At 34.5% G+C, this 22588-nt stretch overlaps 2 protein-coding genes across 36 annotated transcripts in view; one reads left to right on the top strand and one right to left on the bottom strand.

Moving 5' to 3' along the window:
* LOC105227368 (poly(rC)-binding protein 3) overlaps positions 1-22588 on the bottom strand; it is a 232957-nt gene that overhangs the window by 1818 nt on the left and 208551 nt on the right. For 13 of the 34 annotated variants that reach the window (XM_029550669.2, XM_019990687.3, XM_049459164.1 and 10 more), the window contains 4 exons: positions 18330-18470; positions 11845-11929; positions 11492-11762; positions 560-7823 (listed from right to left, as the gene is read on the bottom strand). In XM_029550669.2, the coding sequence (XP_029406529.2) occupies positions 7040-7823; positions 11492-11762; positions 11845-11929; positions 18330-18470 (1281 nt within the window). In that variant the 3' untranslated portion in view covers positions 560-7039. Of the gene's footprint in view, positions 1-559; positions 7824-11491; positions 11763-11844; positions 11930-18329; positions 18471-22588 lie in introns of those variants that run through there. The other 21 variants (XM_049459171.1, XM_029550676.2, XM_029550679.2 and 18 more) reach the window with 6 other exon arrangements.
* The window catches only part of LOC105227371 (DNA polymerase eta), an 80603-nt gene that overhangs the window by 54765 nt on the left and 3250 nt on the right, over positions 1-22588 (top strand). The window contains exon 5 of one of the 2 annotated variants that reach the window (XM_049459155.1): positions 16694-17185. The exons of the other annotated variant lie outside the window; for it this stretch is intronic. The gene's annotated coding sequence lies outside the window, so the exon portion shown is untranslated. Of the gene's footprint in view, positions 1-16693; positions 17186-22588 lie in introns of those variants that run through there. 2 annotated transcript variants of the gene reach the window in all.

Here is a 22588-nt window from a genome sequence, read left to right as displayed (position 1 = left end):
TTTTTTATTGTTATTATAATATATTTTGTAAATTTTTATAATTTTATGTAATTTTGGTCATTCAGATCCGATATCGGCGGTTCCGAAAAATGAGCAGTTTTTTGGGGAGTACGATGTGGAAAAATTTCAGATCGATATCTCAGTAACTGACAGACTAGTTCGCTTATATACAGACAGACAGACGGACATGGCTAGCTAGGGATCCTGATGCTTCCTTATGGGTGTTACAGTATCACTCCAACTGGGATTTAACTGCTATTTCGCTTACTCTTTTAAAGTTAGGTTAGGTTTATTATCCATTACTTTTGCTTTAAAGGACAAAAAATGCTTTTTATTTTTTTTTTTAAGTGACACTACTAGGCATTGAAAAATTTTGGATTTCCTAGATTCCGTGGTCGATTTTTAGGAAGACTTTCGAAAGAAGGTGACTGGAAGATTTTTCCTCTTAAAACTATTCAAAATTAAAAACAAAATATTTTCACACAAATATTGCACTTTAAAAAGTATTTGGAACAGAAAAATATACTTTTTGAGGTTAAATAAATAAAAGTCACACAAATTTTCTTCTCATATTTATTCGTATTTTTTTCGCAATATTTTGCTGTTTGTATGTATGTATGAATGCGAGTTGCTTTTACTGTTACGCTTGCGTAAGTTGTATGTATGTTTATGCATATAATAAAGTGTGAGTGTTTCTATTATTATTATAAGTATTTTGCCATTACAAATTGGTAGTAAATATATTTTGTTTTTGTTTTTCGTTAGAACTACAAGTTGAGTTATAAGTTTAAGTATATAAATATGTAACGCTGCTTGTATGTATGTATGTATGCATGTAAGTAATGGTAGTTTTTCTCTCTACTACTGTTTGTATGTATGCTGTGATTTACAAAATGCTACGCTTGATGCTGAATACACGATTTTATTTTTTAATGTGGTTCATGATGATTTTTTTTTTAATTTTTAATTATATTTTAAGTTTAATCATTTTTTCAGTATGTTAATAAATTTTCGGTTGATCGTATGCGCGAGTAATACTCACAATACTTTGAGATTGAACTTTACGCTTAATTTCGGATTCTTTTTGTTAATTTATGTTTTTGTATTTTTATTTTAATGATAACATATACAGATTTTTAAACTTTTCATGATTCTTAAAACTAAAAATTATGTTTTTATTATAAAAAGTATAAAATATAATTAAAACCTAAAATAAAAACTATTAAAAAAAATTAATGAAATGAAAATTTAAAAAAATAAAAATAATATAAAAACTAAAAAAACTGTAAACATAATAAAAAAACATACAAAATTAAAAATATGAAACAGAAATTAAAAAAAATAATAAAAAAATAAAACAAGTTTAAACCAATTAAAAAAAGTATATATAAACAGAAAGTAAAAAACCCCAAACTTAATTTCTTACAATTCGAGTAGTTTATTTTTATTTTTAAAGTTGCGTAGATGCCAAATAATTTTTAGTATTTAAAAAACATTTGTCAATTAATTGTTAAACATGACTTTCAACTTACAAAAATTGAAATTTATCTGCAAAAAATTTCGACTTAAAGTCGTTTTATCAATTAACTACGTTAATATTTTGTATTATTTTTATGAGTATAATTTTTATGCGCGAAAAACTTTTTTTTAGCAATTAAAAAAAATTAAATTTAAAATTTACAATACAATACTTCGAGGCGCATAAATTCTTCATCAAGTTATTTATTCTTTTTTATTTTTTCTTTAATGCTAATTAATTTTCTTAGCAATTTTTGCATTGCTTTCATTTTAATTTTTATAAACTATTTTTACTGAGCGAATTTGTTATTACAAATTATTTAAAATCGGAATTCCGCCAACTTCTTTAAGAAGTTTTCAATGTTTTTTTGCAATTTGCACGGTTTTCGTATTTTAATTTTTTCTTATATTATATTTTTCTTCAAAGTTCATTTTTATTATTTTTTTCAATGTTAATATTTTTTTTTCAATTTTAATTATTTTCTTTAGTCTTTGTTTATTTTCCAATGGCAATTATTTTTTCAGTTTCTTAATTTTTCCGCTTAATCTTTTGCAAATTTTTGTGTCTTATTGTATATAATTATAGTACATCGCATAAGGTATTTAGTATAAATGGTAGGAAAAGGGAATAGTATAAGTGTGTATATATATTTCTTTTGTGAATACTCGTACATATAAATTTGTTCATAAATACTTGTAGTAAATACATAGTTAGATTGTTGTATATCTTTCGCATTGGATATTGATTTTTCACTACATTTTTCTTAAATATGAATGTCGAGGTTTAGTTTTAGTAAATTGTAATGCATTTCATATGTGATTTTCATAAATTGGGAACACTTTGGAATCAATCGTATGCGCTAGGGTTGCCATTACAAAGTGAGGTGTATATAGAAAGTTATTAAATATTTATTAATTTTTTTATTATGATTAAAAAACAAAGATTTTGGTTTCTTATTTCAAATTCAGATGCTTTATATATATTTTTTTAATATTTCAAAAACACATTTTCATAATATTAACTTAGAATTTTCTTACAAGAAAATTATGGAAAGTTGGGTTTACACATAAAAAAGCTGTCTTCAATTCAAAAATATTTCCAAATTAATTATAGAGTCTTTCTAAAAATGTACTTAAATTTTTGAATAATTTTTGTTTACTAAAGACCAATATAATTTTTGAAACATCGATTGATATACACCTAATTTACGACTAAATTTTTAAAATTTGGAACTCAAAAATAAACTTTCTTCACATATGTATGGATAATACTCTTTTTATACAGTACAAATTTTGAAAAAAAAAAACACTTAACTTAAAACACTTAAAACTTAACATGCAATTTCCATAATCAAAGATTTTGGTAAAACAAAATTTAAATAATGAAGAATTGCTTTTTTCTACACATTACTATTACTCAAAAGCTCTCTCACTGAATTGTCATACTTTGTGTTCTTATTTGAGTTAATAGCGGTGTAATATATGATTACTTTCATTCCTTCCTCTACTTCGGTCTAAATACTGTCTATTGTTGCTTTCTCGCAAAAATATTAGCGCACTATCATTCTATGAAAAACTTTTGCCATAAATAAAATTCAACATAGCATACAACATATAATGCAATTTATATTTTTAAAAGTGAGGGGTGCTGAATTTACATGCATTTAAAGCTTTTGAATTAGTTGTAACAAATTAACTGTATGGATGCTTAGATCTATTAATAACACCAATCCATATAAAACTAGTGAGCGTTATTCTAAAACTACATACATATTTCAAAGGGGGTTTCCTTTGAAGGTCCTTGCCTATTGCATATACTCGTATGAACAGCAATATTCCAAACTACATCTAACTAATACCTGTTTTCGGTTGTTTGAAGATTTTTGAAATATTTATACATTTATTCACGCCAATAATTAAATGTAATGCTAGTTTGAGAAGCTTCCTCATCAGTCAATTTTTTGAGAGCAATGAGCGCAAAGTAGCTTTTTTTGTATTCTTATTTGCCGTCGAGTTTTAACTTATTGAATTTGCGAAAATTAGCTTATTTGGCCATATAATCACTAGTATTCAGCTAACGTTGTTTTGTGCTGAATAAAAGTATGAAAGCGAAATTTCGAAAAATCAAGTATAGGGTTCTTTAAAATAAAGTTATGGTGCTTAAAAAATTCAACGCTGTATGCAGCTATCGTTGTTTTTTGCTGAATAAATATATGATAACAAACTTCTGTAAGAAGCAAGTTAGAGCATTTTCTAAATAATTCTTAAGGTAAATTTAGTTTGTGAACAAACTCATGTATTTTTTTATTGTTTTCTGATAGAAACGATCTGTATTGAGCTATCGTTCTCTAGTGCTAAATAATGATATGAAATCAAAATTCCGAAAACACCAAGTATAGAGAGTTCTCTACATTATTTTTTTGGTCCTTCTAAAATTCAGCGCTGTATTCATCTATACGAACTCTCTGTATTCAGTACTCGTTCTCTTGTGCTGAGTAAAAATATAAAGGCCAACCAAAATTAAAGTATTCTCTAAAATTTAGAAAAAGCTCATATACTTTTTGTGATAGAAAGTGTTTTGAAACTAAACTTCTTTTCTTTATTCTGTTGAGACCTTTTAAAAAGTTATAACAACTAATTTTTAACTTAATTGTAATTCAATCAAAACAGCTTTAAATTCAGCTTTAAAATCTTGGTTAAGTCGACGGCGTGGGTGGAGTATATTCAAGGGTATTCTTAACCCACTACGAGTATGAGTTCCACCTATCAATTTTTGTACTCCATTTTGAGTTATTAACTTGTAAATGGGTTTTTGTTTTTCAAAAGTTGAACAAAAGAAAATAGATTTCTCTAATTTTGTTTCGCAAAAAATATTTATTTTTCTAAACAATTATTTTTTATTACTATATTATAATTTATTTGTATTTCAATTTCGCATTATTTTATATTATGAGCTCTCAACTCTCATTGCCCTTATAATTTTTTCTTTTTACTTACTTTCGTTCGTTATAGAATTTGAGTTAGTTTTCTTTTCATCACAATCTTTCATAATGGTCTTTTCCAATTAAAAAATACATACATATTCGACATTAGGTAAACTCTAACAGCTGTATTTAATTCGTATACGACTTGCATGTGTCTGTATGTACGCTGAGTGATTTTAACTTCTTATTAAATTTTTTTTTATAAATTAATGCCTTAGTTATTTCGGGTTCTCGAAACCTGTTTTTATCTACGACTATAACTAATGCAACTATTTTTTTATATATATAAGTGAATAATAAAAATGGGTATATGCTAATTTTTAATGTGCTAACTGTCATGATACCAATAAAATAGTTCTACTACGATCGCTCAATAATATTTATAAAACATAATAAGCAATTTTTGCCAAAAATCAATAAAAAAAAACAAGCTGAACAAGCCTATATACCAATTTTTCAAAATTAAATATTTTTTAAAAGCATATTTCCAAATTGCAATTAAAACATTTTTTTTTTATTTTGCGCACATTTTTGACTTTAATCTAACATTTAGCGCTAATAAACTAGTTTTTTTGCTTAGAAACTAAAATGATAACATATCTTCCTTGCACTTAGTAACTAATTTTTTAACTTAAAAAATTATCAAAACTTATGAGTATGCGATTACGTGTGTAAATGTATATACATATGTATGAATATATGCAATAATTATTGATTTAACGCTAGATAATTTTGTTGCGCACCTAAAAAGTGTGGTTATGTTGAATATATTACATATGTATTTCAGTTGGAATAGGCTAAGGTCGGCTGCCTATTTAAATTTTCAATTTCGGAATTTTCGAAAATATATTATTTTGAATTTTTAAATTCGTAATTAATTAATTTTTAAAATTTCAATTTCGAAATCATTTAATTTTGTAATTTTTAAGTTCGAAATAAACAAAGTTTTCAAATTTCAATTTTGAAATTATTTCATTTTTAAATTGTCAATTTCACAATTATTTAATTTATGAATTTTCCATTGCGAAATTACTTTATTTGTAAATTTTAAATTTCGAATTATTTAATTTTTGAATTTTGAAACTAATTTAAATTTAAATTTTTATTTTTAAATTATCAATTTCCAAATTATTTATTTCTTAAAGTTTTCAATTTCGAAATTATTTAATTCTTAATTTACAATTTCGAAATTAATTAATTTTAGAATTATTGCAAAATTGTATATGAAGAAACAACAAAATTAATTTTTTTTAAATCAGTTTTTCAAAAGCGCGCAATTTTATTGAAATAAAATTGGGGGCAATAGAAGGCATGTGGCATGATTATGAGAACATGATGTTGTTAAACTAAGACGCGTTTTATGAAAATGTTAAAGCCATAATTACAAGCTGGCAAAAATATAATAACTAAACTAATTTGCTTAATGTTAATGCAAGGGTTTGCATTTTTTAATTTAAATTTAATTCGATTGAGTTTAATGTTATTATTTAATTCCAATCTATATGTGCTTGATTGTGGATGTTCGGGTTTTTTATCACACAATTTGTAAATTTACGTAAATATCCTCATTTAGTACGTACATTTGTATGTATAATGCTTAAAGTTTGCTGTTACCCAAAACAAGTAAAAAAAATAAGGATAAAATGCAAGCGTGTGCGGGCGTGCAAAAATTTAGTCAAACAATTTCGTTGCACACGAATGCAATTCGTACAACTACTAATACTACTTTTACGCCAACTCTACCAAACAATGAAAAAAGTTGACTCGTTTCATACCCGAAATTTGTCTGCGAACATACTGTTCCTTGGGTTCATGTGCTGCAAGCTTACTTTCGAAGCTTTAGGCCAAATTTTTCTCAGCTTTTATATTTGTTGAGAACCCTACGTTACTCTTCCTTTATATCGTAAGCTTGCAAACTAACTAATTGTACTTGAAAAGATAAATTTTTTTATTATTTAAACGTTTTCATCTGAAAAGTTTCATCTATACATGAGTTGAAAGCTTTCACTTGTATATTACTTGCAAGCTTTCATTTTTACATATTTCGAAAGCTTCCACTTGTACATTATTTGAAATCTTCCATTTAAACATAATTTTAAAGCTTTCACTTTTACATAATTTTAAAGCTTCCACTTATACAAGAAATTATATAATTTACACATGATTTGAAAGCTCTCAGCTTTTTAGAAAATACAAAAGTTTTCATTTGCACATGATTTTAAAACTTTTATTTGCACATGATTTCTAAGCTTTCATTTACACATGACTTTTACGCTTTCACTTACATATGATTTGAAAGCTTTCATGCCCACATGATCTCAAAAATGTCACTTACTATACATATGATTTGTAAGCTTTCACTTGTATATTATTTGAAGGCTTTCATCAAAAAGCTTTTAATCACATCTACAAAATTCAAAAACTTTCACTCGTTTTATAGTCCAAAAGCTTACATGCTTTCACTTCAATCTCAAAAAGCTTCCACATACTACTACTACGAAACTTTCATGCCTACTTTTCATACATACTCAACTACTCTAATATGGGTTGAATTTATTGCGTGTCTTTTCGCTATCAGCACCGCCATCGGCATGATTATGACTGCGAAAACGTGTCGATGCGAAACTTTTGGTGCGATGCACACCGGTCGTCTGTATGGGTGGACCATTGAGTGTGGCCAAGCCGCCCAACAGATCGGTGAGGCCGCCGAGCGCCGTTAAGCTGGAGAGCGCATTCAAGGCGCCCGGTTTGGCCAGCAATTGTGCTAACGGTATAGCTGTTGCTAGCGAACTGACTGTGGTGGAGTTGGCAAATGGATTTGGTGTGTTCGAAAATGGCAATGAAGTGGAAAATGGATTGGTTGGATTGTTGGAAGTTGTGCTTAAGGTTAGATTGTTGCCGCTCGTATTGTTGCCGTTGCTATTGCTGCTGTTGGTATTGTTTGTCAGTGTCATGGCTGTGGTTGAGTGTTGTGTATTGTTGTTGGTATTGCTGTTGTTCGCATTGCTCGTATTCGTATTTAAATTGTTTAAACTATTATTGCTGCTGTGATTGCTGCCGCCGCTCTGATTCAAGCTGCCATTGCTGCCGCCGCCGCCGCCACTGCCAGCACTGTTGTTGCCACCCAAGGTGGTTGTGCCGCTTATGTGATTACCACCACCGCTGTTGTTGTTGCTGCTGCTGTTGTTCGTATTGGCATTGCCATTACTGGCGCCATTACTGACATTGGTGTTGTTGTTGTTGCTGTTGCTAGCATTGTTAGCTTGACCGTTGGCGCCGCCATTGTTCGCCTCCTGTAGATTAGCCTTCTGCAGTTCAACGCTGGAAAAGGGATAAAGAGAGAGAGAAAGAGAAAAAAGGACAATAGGATATTGTTTGTATGTGGTGATGAGATAAGGTTTAGTTGTTCATTGAAAGGTGATGACTGTACTTTTTTATGGTGATTTTGTGGAATTGAGTTGGTTTTTGCATTTTTTTAAATATTCTTTTTGTTTTTTTAATTTTAAAAAATTTGGAATTTGATGATATTTTTGCGTTTAGGGTTAAGGAGGGAATTTGCTGGATTTTTGTTTTACAAGGAGGTTTCTTCAAATGTTTTTTTATATATATATATTGTTTTTGCGGTTTGGCGTTCAAAATGGTACAAGTGTGTGGGTGGTGGCGGTAGTCGGTGATGGTTTTTTGTTTGAGGGAATTAAATGGGGGGTTTTGAGTAAGCTGTCTTTGAATGCAGTGGCAGCGCTGTGTTGGTATAAAGAAATGCCTGAAACTGTGGCATATTAAAATGTAAGAGTCAACTAATTAAAAACTAAAAATATTTTACTGCAAAGTGGCGAGTAAAGGCAGTGCTTTCCTGAAATTAATTTCAGTTTCCTCACTATTATTTTTTTTTAAATAAAACACTTAATAAAACATGTCCTCACAAATCTTAATAATTCTAATAATTAAGTAAAACAAAAAGAATAAATACTAATCTATCGTTGCCCCAATCAATAAGTACATTATACAGGTAGGTTATTGTGGAAGAAATATTGCTCATTTATTACTCGTGTACTTCGTTCGTAGATATTTTTGAGCATAACTCAGACCCTGAACCTAATCCTTTTTCATAGTGTTGAGAGCTATTTATGAAGTTTGCGGGATATTAAAAATACTTTCGGAAAAATAGACCGGAAGGAATATGAATTATGTTATGAATGGAGACTAGAACGAATATTTGCAAATTTTATATTACTCTGTCCGAGACTGCATCTTTTAATTATAGTTCACCAGTTCGAGGCTAGCACCTTTCACAATTTTTATTTATTACTTTAGATAAATAATTCGAAACTCCGTTCTCTCATACATTTAGCGTTTTAACTACAAAAAACTTTTACAAGCTTCAATAGAAACCCTAAACTAAAATATATAAATTTTAGCGACATACTTGATTACCTCCCTTCTTTATAAGCACTCAAATTACAATGAAAACAAATTTTAAATTAACCTAACGATATACAAACGTTGCTGGTTTCTCGTGAAAAAAATTAAAATGGTAAATAAAATTATGAATTTGTACATATGTATTTTTACATATATATTTCTTATACCACACACGCTGCTGCATTCAAATTGGCTCATGTTTCTATATGACTTATTATATTTCTGTGGATGCTTTTCGTTTTCAACGAGTATTTAGCGGGTGATATTGGGTGTGGTCAATGACAGGCGTGGGGCGGGTTCGGGGTCGTACTGGCATTACTGGTACTGGTGTGGATTATAAATGATAGATATGTACTTTGCTTTATGGAACGTTGATTTGCATACACGGCCGTGATCCCATGGGTGGCACCAACGTACATACAACAATATTCATAAATGGTATAAGTATGAGAAGTACGATTTGTGTGTGCTTGTATGGCAGCGCGGGGTTGCCTCGGCTGCTGCTACCGCTGCCGCTGCAGCGATTTCACATTGTTTTCGGAATTTTTCTATTTATTAAATGTCTGTGGGGACAGCGCTGCTCTACTTACATACATACATACTAATGTTATATACATATAGGTAGGAGTATTGGTATACAAAATTTTAATACAGTGGCAAGTAGTATTTGCTTATGGTGTTGGATAACATTTGGTGTGAGCGCAAGTTTTTATTTTACAAAATGCATTTTCCGGGTTCGGCTACAGAAAATTATATTTTATTTAGTATACAACTAATTCGTTTGGTTAGCGGGAGTTTAAAGTGGCGGACGTTGGTGTTGGTGATAGAAGTTATACACTCAGTGGTTGGTTATGTGGGAGAGGGGATAACACACTACTTATATTGATGAAATTAGTAGCGTGTAGGCAGCGCGAGTGTTTCCGTATGGATTTTGGGTGCATGAAATATTTGTGTAGAGTTTCTGAGTTGATTTTTTATTTATTTTTTTGGGTTGACTGTTTTGGAACTGCTATAAGCAGCGTAAAAACTGTAGAAAGGATATGCGCAAACGGGGCGGGAGGTTGTGGTTGTTGGGTTGCTATGATTTGTTCTTGCTGCTTTAAAGGATTTGTCTTTGTTTATTTGTTGCGCTTGAGTTGTATGGAGATGACTGGGCTTTTGAAAAATGTATGCTCATATTTATATATATGTATATATTTTCTGGTGTTTGGCTGTTATGAAAGGCTAAATTAAGTAAGGTTTTCATTAAAACGGTTCAAAACAAAATTGAAAATATACGGCAACATTTTTTGGGTTTCAAAGAAAATGTTGAAAAATTAGTGAACATTAATTTGGTGCGTAACTTAAAGGAAAAATCATATATTAATTGATATAATTAAAAACAAAGTTATTATCTTTCTCTCTCACTTTTTGCTTGCGCTTTTTCGGTGGGAAAATGGTGCTGGGGGAAAAGTGGTGGTTAGAAGTTGTTCATACCAAGTAGTAACAAAGCATCTTTGCTTTTCTTTATTGCATTGTTGAGTTATTAGAGTTTTGAAAGTAATATCTATGTATATATACTCGTGTTGTTGTTGTTTTCAATATTTTTCTAAAATTATAGACTAGTTTCTACTTTAATTTACGCGCAGCGTTACACTGCCAGGTACACAGTTCTTCATGAGTCTAAGTACATTTATAAATTAGGTGGCCAGCGTTTTATACTACAGTCGTGTGCTATTTTTCTTTTGGGCAGCACAAATTAACCTTTGACCTTAGTTATGTTTGTTATGGTGCGCTTGGCGCTCATGAAGTGGCTTAAGTCTAAAGATTACTAAAGTTTAAGTTTAGGCTGGCAGCCATGCACTACGCACATTTTGGTAGTAAAAGTTAGTGAAAACAAAAGTACAGTTAAAAAACTTGATTTCCTGCTAATACAGAGTTGCAATGTAGTTGTGACATTTTTGAACGCATTTACTTTTTCATTTGCATAATATTAATATTGTATGCTTTTCAGTTTTTATCTTTTTAATTTTTATCATCATCAAAGAACCTCCTTATACCGCATATTATATATATTTGTTAATTTGCGTCTACTTATCATAAATTTCAAATAGTGAAAGTACGAAAATTTTCGATTTTCTTTGTTTTGATACGTTTTTTATTTTTATTTTGCATTTCAATTGACTGATTGATTGATCAATGTTTGATTGTTTGAACGAACGGTGTATGCGTGTGTTTGTGAATCAATTACGTTATAATTATTAACAGCGTACAATGTATGTTGTGTTTTTGTTGTTGAAATTCTTTATTAATTTGCAATTCAATTCGACAAAATATATATGTTCTGATTTTTCGAGAAGTATATATATTATATATAGAGTATACAATAAGGATTAATGCAGATACTTAAATGTAATTAGCACGATTAGCTTTCTTTTTTAATTTTTTTTTTCACAATTTTTCTAATTTTTTAATTTTTTTTGTAATTTTAAAATTTTTTTTTTTAATTTTCTAAATTTTCTTTTGTACATATTCTTTTTAATTAAAATTTGTTTTTGATACCTGTAACGGTGTAAGTTGGTACTCACCTCATGTTGATTAAGTATTGAGCCAATGCCACCGAATCTGGATTGCCGCTAATCGTGATTGTACGATCGGTATTGCCGCCCTCGCGTTCCTCACAATTCGAAATACGTATCATTGCACCGGAAATTTGGCGTATTTCGGCAATTTTTGTGCCACCCTTGCCGATAATGCAGCCAATCAAGTCATTAGAGACGGTCATTTCATGCTGTTGTTGTTGTGTACGACTTGTATTGGCTGTACGTAGCTGCGAGCCGGCTAAGGCGGCCAAAGCTGCTTTAGAAAGTAAAAATATGTGCGCATTATTAATACAAAAAAGTTCGAAAAAAGTTTATATTTCAAAAACACAACAACTAACCTGTGGGATTCAGTCCACCGGTATTGGTGGGTGTTATGCCAGCCAAACCCAACGCTGCCAAGCTAGCCAATGGATTCTTTGCCACCTAAGTTTGTGGTTGGTTGCGGTGCGTAGTATGTGTGCGCGTGCGCGTGCGCGTGTGGGGAGATTGGAAGAGAGGAAATGGAAAATAGAAAATAAATTGTTATTGAATTTTGCCAGTTTGAATTCAATACAAATTTTGTTAAAAATTAAATTATAACCATTTCAAAGTGAAAAATCAAATTATTTAATGCTACAAATATATTACGTAAATATATTTACAAAAGAACATACAAAACACAACAATTACAGAGCGGGGTTTTCTGCAGCAACAACAGCAGTTTTTGTAATCAAAAGTGTTAGTATGCTGTTAAATAAACATTTTTTTAATTACACTAAAATAATAGCAGTTAATTGTAGCGGTTGGTGGTGTGTGGCATTGTAGGGCATGAGGAATAGCGGAATTCTTGAATTTTTGGCCGTTTTGTTGAAAATATAGCATTTATGGTGGCTTTAATGTTTTCTATATTACAAAATAAGGCATAAGAGATATTTGAGCATTTTTTTATGATTGAAGTCCAACATTTTCAGATTAAAAACAAATTAGTTTGTGATTAATATTTAAAAATATTTTTATTTCTAAAACACTAATACACTTAATTCAAGCCATTTTTAGATTTCGAAAAAACCGCTTCGATAATTTACGAAAATTTTAAATGCATACATACATATTTTTATATAAGACCAGGCTAAATAATTTTTGAAAAAAAACCGCAACAGATTGAAACCCATCGGAAACGAGAGATAAAACAACAACATCAAGGGAAAAATAATTTACGGGAAAGGTGTGGCTGAACTTTTAAAGGATAGGAATATCTTATCTCGATTTTTGGCGAAACTACGAGTCCTATAGAAATACAACATGACAATATTGTAGGTAATAAAACGGACTATAACTTTTGTCTCTGAGAGCACTTATCAGCAACTCGGTATAAAGGAACTGTCCCGTACAGCTGCAAACAAGACCGTCGACGAACTGAAAAAGAGCATGCATCAGCTTCTTTGCAGAATATGGTCGGACAAAAGCATACTCAACAATTAGAATTAGCTTCCGCAGCCGCCCTACAACCCAGTTGTGGCCCCAGGACCTTTTTCGTTTCCCTGCCTAAAAAGGCCGATGAATGGCAAGCATTTTGAGATAACAGGGGGGATCCAAGCAGCGTGCACCTCGGCTCTCACGGCTATTCCGGATACGACAACGCCACGGCTCACACCGCCTTTCATGTACACAGCCACCTAACCAAGGCATCCCAACGATTCCGCAGCCACCCTAAAACCCAGATGTGGTCCCCAGGATCTTTTTTGTTTCCTTGCCTGAAAAGGCCGATGAATGGCAAGCATTTTGAGACGACAGATGAGATCCAAGCAGCATGAACCTCAGCTCCCACGGCTACTCCGGATACGACAGCGGTCCTGCTTACACCGCCTTTCATGTACACAGCCACCTAACCAAGGCATCCCAACGATTCCGCAGCCACCCTAAAACCCAGATGTGGTCCCCAGGATCTTTTTTGTTTCCTTGCCTGAAAAGGCCGATGAATGGCAAGCATTTTGAGACGACAGAGGAGATCCAAGCAGCATGAACCTCAGCTCTCACGGCTATTCCGAATACGAGAGCGCTCCGGCTCACACTGCCTTTCTAGGGCACAGCTACCAAACCAAAGCCGACATCCCAACGCTTCCGCAGCATCTTAGAGCCCAGACGTTGCTCCCAGGCCCTTTTTTTGTTTCCCTGCCTGAAAAAGACGATGAATGGCAAGGATTTTGAGACGACAGAGGAGATCCAAGCAGCATGAACCTCAGCTCTCACGGCTACTCCGGATACGACAGCGGTCCTGCTCACACCGCCTTTCATGTACACAGCCACCTAACCAAGGCATCCCAACGCTTCCGCAGCCGCCCTACGGCCCAGACGTGACCACCAGGATCTTTTTTGTTTCCTTGCCTGAAAAGGCCGATGAATGGCAAGGATTTTGAGACGACAGAGGAGATCCAAGCAGCGTGCTCCTCAGCTCTCACGGCTGTTCCGGATACGAGAGCGCTCCTGCTCACACCGCCTTTCATGTGCACAGCCACCTAGCCAAGGCCGACATCCCAACGCTTCCACAGCCCAGGCGTGGCCTCCAGGACCTTTTTTGCTTCCCTGCCTGAAAAGGCCGATGAAAGACAAGCATTTTGAGACGACAAGTGAGATCCAAGCAGCATGAACCTCAGCTCTCACGGCTACTCCGGATACGACAGCGGTCCTGCGCACACCGCCTTTCATGTGCACAGCCACCTAGCCAAGGCCGGCATCCCAACGCTTCCACAGCCCAGGCGTGGCCTCCAGGACCTTTTTTGTTTCCCTGCCTGAAAAGGCCGATGAATGGCACGCATTTTGAGACAACAGGGGGGATCCAAGCAGCGTGCTCCTCAGCTCTCACGGCTATTCCGGTTACGACAATGCCCCGGCTCACACTGCCTTTCTAGTGCACGGCTACCTAACCAAGGCATCGCAACGCTTCCACAGCCGCCCTACGGCCCAGACGTGACCACCAGGATCTTTTTTGTTTCCCTGCCTGAAAACGCCGATGAAAGGCAAGGATCTGGGCTGTAGGGCGTCTGCGGAAGCGTTGCGATGTCGGCCTTGGTTAGGTAGCTGTGCAATAGAAAGGCGGTGTGAGCAGGATCGCTATCGTATCCGGAATAGCCGTGAGAGCTGAGGAGCACGCTGCTTGGATCCTTTCTGTCGTCTCAAAATCCTTGCCATTCATCGGGCTTTTTAGGCAAGGAAACAAAAAAGATCCTGGTGGTCACACCTGGGTTGTAGTGCGGCTGCGGAAGCGTTGGGAGTCCGTCCTTGGTTTGGTAGCTGTGCCCTAGAAAGGCAGTGTGAGCCGGGGCATTGTCGTAACCGGAATAGCCGTGAGAGCTGAGGAGCACGCTGCTTGGATCCCTCTGTCGATCAAAATGTTTTCCTTTAATCGTCTTTTTCAGGCAAGGAAACAAAAAAGGTCCTGGAAGCCACACCTGGGTTGTAGTGCGGCTGCGGAAGCGTTGGGATGCCGTCCTTGGTTAGGTGGATGTGCACCAGAAAGGCAGTGTGAGCCGGAGCGCTCTCGTATTCGGAATAGCCGTGAGAGCTGAGGAGCACGCTGCTTGGATCTCCTCTGTCGTGTCACAATTCTTGCCATTCATCGTCTTTTTCAGGCAGGGAAACAAAAAAAGGGCCTGGGAGCCATATCTGGGCTGTAGTGCGTTGGGATGGCGTCCTTGGTTAGGTGGATGTGCCCTAGAAAGGCAGTGTGAGCCGGGGCGTTGTTGTACTCGGAATAGCCGTGAGAGCCGAGGTGCGCGCTGCTTGGATCCCTTCTGTCGTCTCAAAATCCTTGCCATTCATCGTCCTTTTTAGGCCAGGAAACAAAAAAGATCCTGGTGGTCACGTCTGGGCTGTAGGGCGGCTGCGGAAGCGTTGGGATGCCTTGGTTAGGTAGCTGTGCACTAGAAAGGCGGTGTGAGTAGGATCGCTATCGTATTCGGAATAGCCGTGAGAGCTGAGGAGCACGCTGCTTGGATCTCCTCTGTCGTGTCACAATTCTTGCCATTCATCGTCTTTTTCAGGCAGGGTAACAAAAAAGGCCTGGGAGCCACGTCTGGGCTGTAGGATGCTGCGGAAGCGTTGGGATGTCGGCTTTGGTTTGGTAGCTGTGCACTAGAAAGGCAGTGTGAGCCGGGGCGTTGTCGTACTCGGAATAGCCGTGAGAGCCGAGGTGTACGCTGCTTGGATCCTCTCTGCCGTCTCAAAATCCAAAATCAAGGAAACAAAAAAGGTCCTGGGGCCACGTCGGCTGTAGGATAGCTGCGGAAGCGTTGGGATGCCTTCCTTGGTTAGGTGGCTGTAAAAAGAAAGGCCGTGTGAGCCGTGGCGTTGTCGTATCCGGAATAGCCGTGAAAGCCGAGGTGCACGCTGTTTGGGTCCCCTCTTTCAAAATGCCTGCCTTTCATCGGCCTTTTCAGGCAGGGAAACAAAAAAGGTCGTGGGGCCACGTCTGGGTTATAGGGTGGCTGCGGAAGCGTTGACATGCCGTCCTTGATTAGGTGGATGTGCACTAGAAAGGCAGTGTGAGCCGGAGCGCTCTCGTATTCGGAATAGCCGTGAAAGCAGAGGTGCACGCTGTTTGGGTCCCCTCTGTCAAAATGCCTGCCTTTCATCGGCCTTTTTAGGCAGGGAAACGAAAAAGGTCCTGGAGCCACAACTGGGTTGTAGGGCGGCTGCGGAAGCTAATTCTAATTGTTGAGTATGCTTTTGTCCGACCATATTCTGCAAAGAAGCCGATACATGCTCCTTTTCAGTTCTTCGCCGGTCTCGTTTGCAGCTATACGTTCCACAGTTTCTTTATACTGAGTTGCTAATGAGTGCAGGAGTGCAATCGTACGGCTGTCGGTTGTAATTACAGCTTTTGACTTCGAATCTTCTTTGTGTCAGCAATAATATATTGAATTTTTCACATAAATTTTGAGCTTATATGAAAAAAGTCCATATACAAAAGTTATTACCTACAACATTGTCGTATAACTTATTTCTAGAGGACTGGTAGTTTCGCCAATAATCGAGATAAACCATTCTTAATCCTTAAAAATTAATTCTTCCTTTCCTTTTCCGACCACAGATCGCCCGTTAATTATTTCTTCCATAATGTTTGTTATTTTATCTTTCGTTTCCGATGGAGTTTAATCTACTATAAATTTCTTCTTGTGTTCTTCATTTTGTGTTTTTTCTCTTTTGCAGGTGATTACTGTTTAATCAATGCACACAACCAAATTTACAGCCCGGACAAAAACCCGTAGAGTTGCATTACGGAATATAAAGCATTTCTCTTTTTTACCTACATTACATTATTACACAGATATATATCGAATTTTTAAAAATTTACAATTGAAATTATAAAGAATGAAATAAATGACTTTTTTCACTTTTTACAAAAACATGCGTAAATTATTGAATAGAGGTGAAGTGATAGTCAGGAAATTTAGTAGCAATGCAGCGCGGTGTCCGAAAGTAAGTTGAAGAGTGGAAGACTTAACTGTTTATTTGAAATGTACAAAAGGGTATTATAAGCATATGTGTGCGTGTGAAATATGTGTGTGTAAATGAAGGTGAGAGGGACTTATGATAGTAGTTCATAGCACGTTATTGATGGATTTTACGATTAAGTACAAAATTACGGGGGTAAATTACAGGGGCAGGGCACATTCCATGGGACAGCACAACAAGAACAACAATTAGAACAAGAAACGCGTATAAATTAATGTGTATGTATTAGAAACACACACACATAAGTATAGCCAAGAAATATAGACGGAATTGCTTAGTGCATAAACAACAAATTACTTAATAAATTATATTATATATTACATACTAAATATAGATAGGGGTAATACGTGTGCAAAAATGCTGTGGGGGCCAAAGGGGTTGGCAGAACAGTCTAGCATGAATGTGGTAATTTATGCGTTAAATTTAATTGATTTTATATTTATATATTTAGCTGTCAAAAAGAGCAAGCAAAGTGAAACTAACTGAGTTTAGCTATTTTTCTAGACTAGAATACCCGCTTAAGGGATATACATATTTTTCGGATGGCAAGTGTCTGTAATTCAGCTGCACAACCCACAGAAAAGTAAAGTCCTCTAACAATAATATTTTTTTTCGTTGCCTCCGGAAACAACCTTTATGATATTACAAGATTTTTCGAGGTTACGGATTGGATCACGCATAAATTACCGCATTAACAGTAAATACAAAGTAGTTCAACATACAGTAATATAACTCAAGTTCACAAATCCATTCCAGGAGGGGTAGAATGCAAAACAGAAAACCAGTGAAGAAAAAATAAACACCAACATTTTGGTACAAACCTCAAGGCAAATAGTGGGGGCGAGGCTACAGGAACGAATACTGGGTGAAAGCATAAAGCAATATCGAAAATTACTTAGTTTTAAGAAACACTGCCGCTGAAACCGGGGCACTTTCTAAGGCAACTACGGTAAAACAACTAACTAGGCGGAAAGGGGTTGATGGACAAGGGTCAATTTACGTGGCTACACACCGCTTCAACGCATGTGTGTTGTGTAGGCCACAAGCAAGCTAAATAGAGTTGGTTTTGGTGTAAGGTGGTTTTAGGGGGAGGAAATTAAGGGGTGCGCATAAAATACCTGTATAGCGGCGTTAGGGATAATATTTTTATGATTTTGTGAAATAATTTCATACGATTTTAATCATAAAGATCACAGCAGAGCTTCCAAAATATCACTACTTTTTCAAAGTTTCTTTTTGTTTGGAAACTACGGTTTAAGGCAAGCTTTGCTTTTATGCTTGTTTTTTTTTTTTTGTTTTGCTGTTTTTGTAGTAAACAAATGCAACTCACATCGGGTATATGTTGTAGATGATGGTGGGCAGCCGGCACCGCTCCTTGCAAGTGTGCCCCTTTCAAGAGAGGATCCGTCAAACCTGAGATGCCAGCATGTAGGCCACCGGTGGCCAAGGCCAGCGGAAATACTGGACATGTCTATTAGTTGTTGTTATTAATTTTATATTTGCATTTTGTTGCATTTTCATTGCCAATTTGACGAGTTTAGACGAGCGAGCGAGCGGGTGTGGCAACGCCGCGTTTTATTGACGTTTGCAGTAGTAGTAGTAGTAGCAGAAGTTGGTGGTGTTGGTGAGTGGTGGTAACGAATAGTAGTGGTGGTAGTACATAGTAGTAGCAGTAGTAATAACATATGTTGTTGTTGTTGTTTTGACGATTTTTTCGATAGTTTTAATTTTTTGGTTTTTCGATTTTTGCACGATATTAACAACAATAAGAAGAGAATATAAGAAAAATGTGTTGTGATTAAAAGAGAGCTCTTTGCCAGAATAAAGACATACAATTTTTTCATAAAACTATTAAGTTTTTTACTATCTAGGTGGTGGGGGCGGGGGTTAACAATTGTAAGATTGGGTAAATAAATTCAACAAGGTAGAAAAGTATTAGAGAGAGAGCGTAGGTCAACGGTTTAACACAATGAGAAGTCATAAAGTAAAGTATATATATACTATATGCACAAATCAGGTCAATAAAATCAAATAATATGCCTTATAAATCAACTAAGGAGGAAATGATACGCAAATACATGTTTAATTATAAAATCAGAACGTAGTTACATATGTTGAGAGGCGAAAGTTGTAAGATACAGGACGTTTTTCATTTTCAAGCTATCATGAATATGTATAAGACAATTGTTTTTCGAGGTAACACATAGAGGTCGGGGAATTTTTTTGAAACGATATTCCTCTAAAATAGTGCATGATTTGTCTCTGCGACTTTAGTAGGCTAATAATGGGAAATATTCCACCACAGAGAGAATGTGATACTCAGGATTGGTGAGGGAGTTGATGGCCGGTTGATTTTGCAAAGTGAGAAGAACTACTCAGGTATGCAAACAAGCAAAAATACAAAAGATTGGCGACGCAATTTTCGGTTATAGTTAGTTGTATATTTAATAAAAATGGTAAATAGTGTTGTAACAGTTCGCGAAGTTGGGGCATATTCTTGAGATTCGATGTAAAGCAGTGGTGTGGTGAAAAAGAAAATTTATGTTTATATGTAAGCACTGAAATATTACGGTACGAAATCACTCTACTAGTATGTTAGATTGCAGTCAACGCAATACTGGGAATTTTCTTTAAAAAAATATGAGATATTCACAATATGCAACATCACGGTACGGAATCACTTTGCTAGTGTGTTAGATTGTAAATCAACGAAATACTGGGAAATTTCCTATACAAATTTGGGGAATTAAGAAGGTGTGTTTTTTATTATTGAAAACTAGAAACATTTTAGGTTTGAGGAGAGCTAATGTTTTTACCAAAAATATTTCCAACTAAACTGGGAAATTTTCTAGAACGCGTTTTTATTTACGAAAACAGGAAATTATGGTTTTAAATACAAAAAAAAATCTTGTTGTGAAGAATAATTTTTTTAAACAATTAAACAAAAACTTTTACTTTATAATAAAAGCTTATACTTCAAAAATGTTTTCACCTAAATAGTGTGAAATTTTCTAAGACGCGTTATTACTTACGAAAACAACAAATTTAGGATTAGACACAAAAAACGTTTTTAAGCGAGAATATTTCTTTGAAAAAAAATAGGGGGAATGTTTGAAACAACTGGAACAGTGGCAATTTTACTAAGCAAATGAATAAATGCTTTTACTCAATTATAAACCGAAATGAATGCCTAAAACAGTATTTTCGTTTTATGGAGTTTAATAATATCTCTAAATTTATTTAAACATTTTAAATAAGTTTTAATGGAATATTTTAGATTTTTTTCATTAATTATATATATTAAATATCTGTACTTATTCACAATTTTTAATTTAAAGTAAATAAAACAAAACAAAATTTTCAAATGTAACCATTTTTAGGGCAATTTAGTTAAAAATACGACATTTTGGGTTAATCAATTTGGCTAGAGCAATTTACAAAGCGCTAATTTGATTGAACTGTTAAAACGAAAGACTTAGGACCAATTCACCTCAGGCTAAGGAGCAATATACTATAGGCAAGAGCTAAAACACAGAATACTTTGCGACTCAAATATGTGGAAGACAGGGGACAATGTTGAACAGAGAACGATTGGCATAGTCGTGAGGAATGGCGCTCGCAAGCGTATTACGAAACTAACGGAGAATATATTGTGGTGAGAAGCGATCCAGAAAGGAGTCATGGCTAAGAGTAGAAAACATGGTAGACTAACGGATTACATGTGAAACTGCCAAAGAAAGACAAAATTAGGTCAGCGGTAGTTAAGTCATGGATATTGTGGAATAATTTTCTTCAAAACGAGTGTAGTTATGTGTCTTTTGTGCTGTTTTGTCAACTGTCTAAAGGTACTGTGTAGATGTACTTATGTATATGGTATGGTTGGTAAGGCCGGTGTTAAAAGTAACAGTATTGGAGTTGTTTTTACTGATGTTTTAATACATTAAAGGCATTTATTTTTAATTTTGTAAAGAACTCGTATGGCTACAGATGGTTTGAAAAGAAAAATGGTTAATTTTATAATATTTGAGATATTTGCGAGTGAGGGCTCGGGCAGGTAAATATTGTATAACAATGCATTTTTATTTATGCTTGTATGCATATTCAAGTTAAAAATGGAATATTTATTTATTTTTTGTTTTGTTTTTTTTTCGTGATAAAGTAAAATTTAGGTAAAAATGTTAAATATTTATTCATAATAAAAAAAAATATATTGTTTTTGAATTGAGGTTCTACTAAGTATAATTAACATTGAACGAAATAAACGTATGGAAAACGTGGGAAAACCGCTTTAGAAAAATATTTTAAGGTAGTATACATTGCTTGGAAACTGATGAGAACGCACTGCGTCTTGGTGGCATAAATGAGCAATTTACTAACAAAATTATAGGCACACACCTTTATGTAGGCAGGTTATGGGCTGTTTTGGTATGGAGGTATATGAATTATTATTAAATATATATATTTTTGTTTTTGTAAATATAATTTGAAAGGTACGAGGTTTAATGGTTTTGTATTTTAACTTCAATTCATTTTATATAAATTGTATATAATTATTTGAAGGGTATTGTAGTGGCACAAAAACAAAATAAACACAAGTAGTGATTGGGTTGTAGTAGTAAACAGAGTATACACATACTTTCCAACACTGCACACGAGCCCTCGTGCTAATGAGTAGCAGTTCTGCATTTTCAGTTAGAGCTATTTTAACAGTACTGAAATGTCCCTGCGTGCCCCAAAATAAGTAGACGAGTAGAACGAAAGCAGAGTAAATGGGGACGAGCTGTATATCCGTTTCGTTTTTTGTTTTTTCTAGTGGACCTTGAGAGTGAATCAAGCACTGACGAGACGATCGCTCTCTCTGTATATATTTATATATATTATCTCTCAACCAATCCTTGTTACACATTCTGCGGTGGTACAAAATTTTCAATTCGAAAATTTTCTATACTGATTGTGTAGTTTTGTGGTTTGATATAAAGCCTCTAAAGTCTTGTTCTTCTGTTTCATACATTTTTTTTTTTTTGATTTTTTTTGTGAGACAGGCTTTTTGTTCTTACACTAGCGAGCGAGCGAACGAACGAACAAGCGACAAAGTGTAACGACGCTGAACTTATCCTAAGAGAAAGTGCAGAAAATATTAAACAAAATACAAAAAGAAAAAAGTATAAGTAATCAAAAATATTGCTTACAGTTATATATGTATATGTATATAAAATGCTTTTTTTGTAGTAAATACATAGCAATTTTATTTGGATGTCAATGTCAGGAGATATTGTGAGTAGAAATGGGTTTGAAATACAGGGAAATTGATAATAGTAAAGGGGAAAAATAGTGAATACTAGTTGGTAGATTGGGATCGCAAAGCAATGCGGATTATCCAGCCAAAATTGCTGGATTTAAAAGTTTTGAAAATAGTGCTCTTTCTAACCTCAAATTTACTAATATGCTGCACAGACATTAACCGAATTCGCGATGGGACAGTTTATGAGATGCGGGATTACCCCAAAAAAGTGCTGCGGATGTGTTTGCAAGATCACAAACAACAGAAGAAGCTTAAGCTCCGTGCTTACAAGCTGAGAGATATTATAA

The sequence above is a fragment of the Bactrocera dorsalis genome, chromosome 5, assembly GCF_023373825.1.
Source record: "Bactrocera dorsalis isolate Fly_Bdor chromosome 5, ASM2337382v1, whole genome shotgun sequence".
Taxonomy (NCBI): domain Eukaryota; kingdom Metazoa; phylum Arthropoda; class Insecta; order Diptera; family Tephritidae; genus Bactrocera; species Bactrocera dorsalis.
The sequence above is the reverse complement of the archived record's forward strand: the minus strand, read 5'-3'. Positions and strand labels throughout refer to the sequence as shown.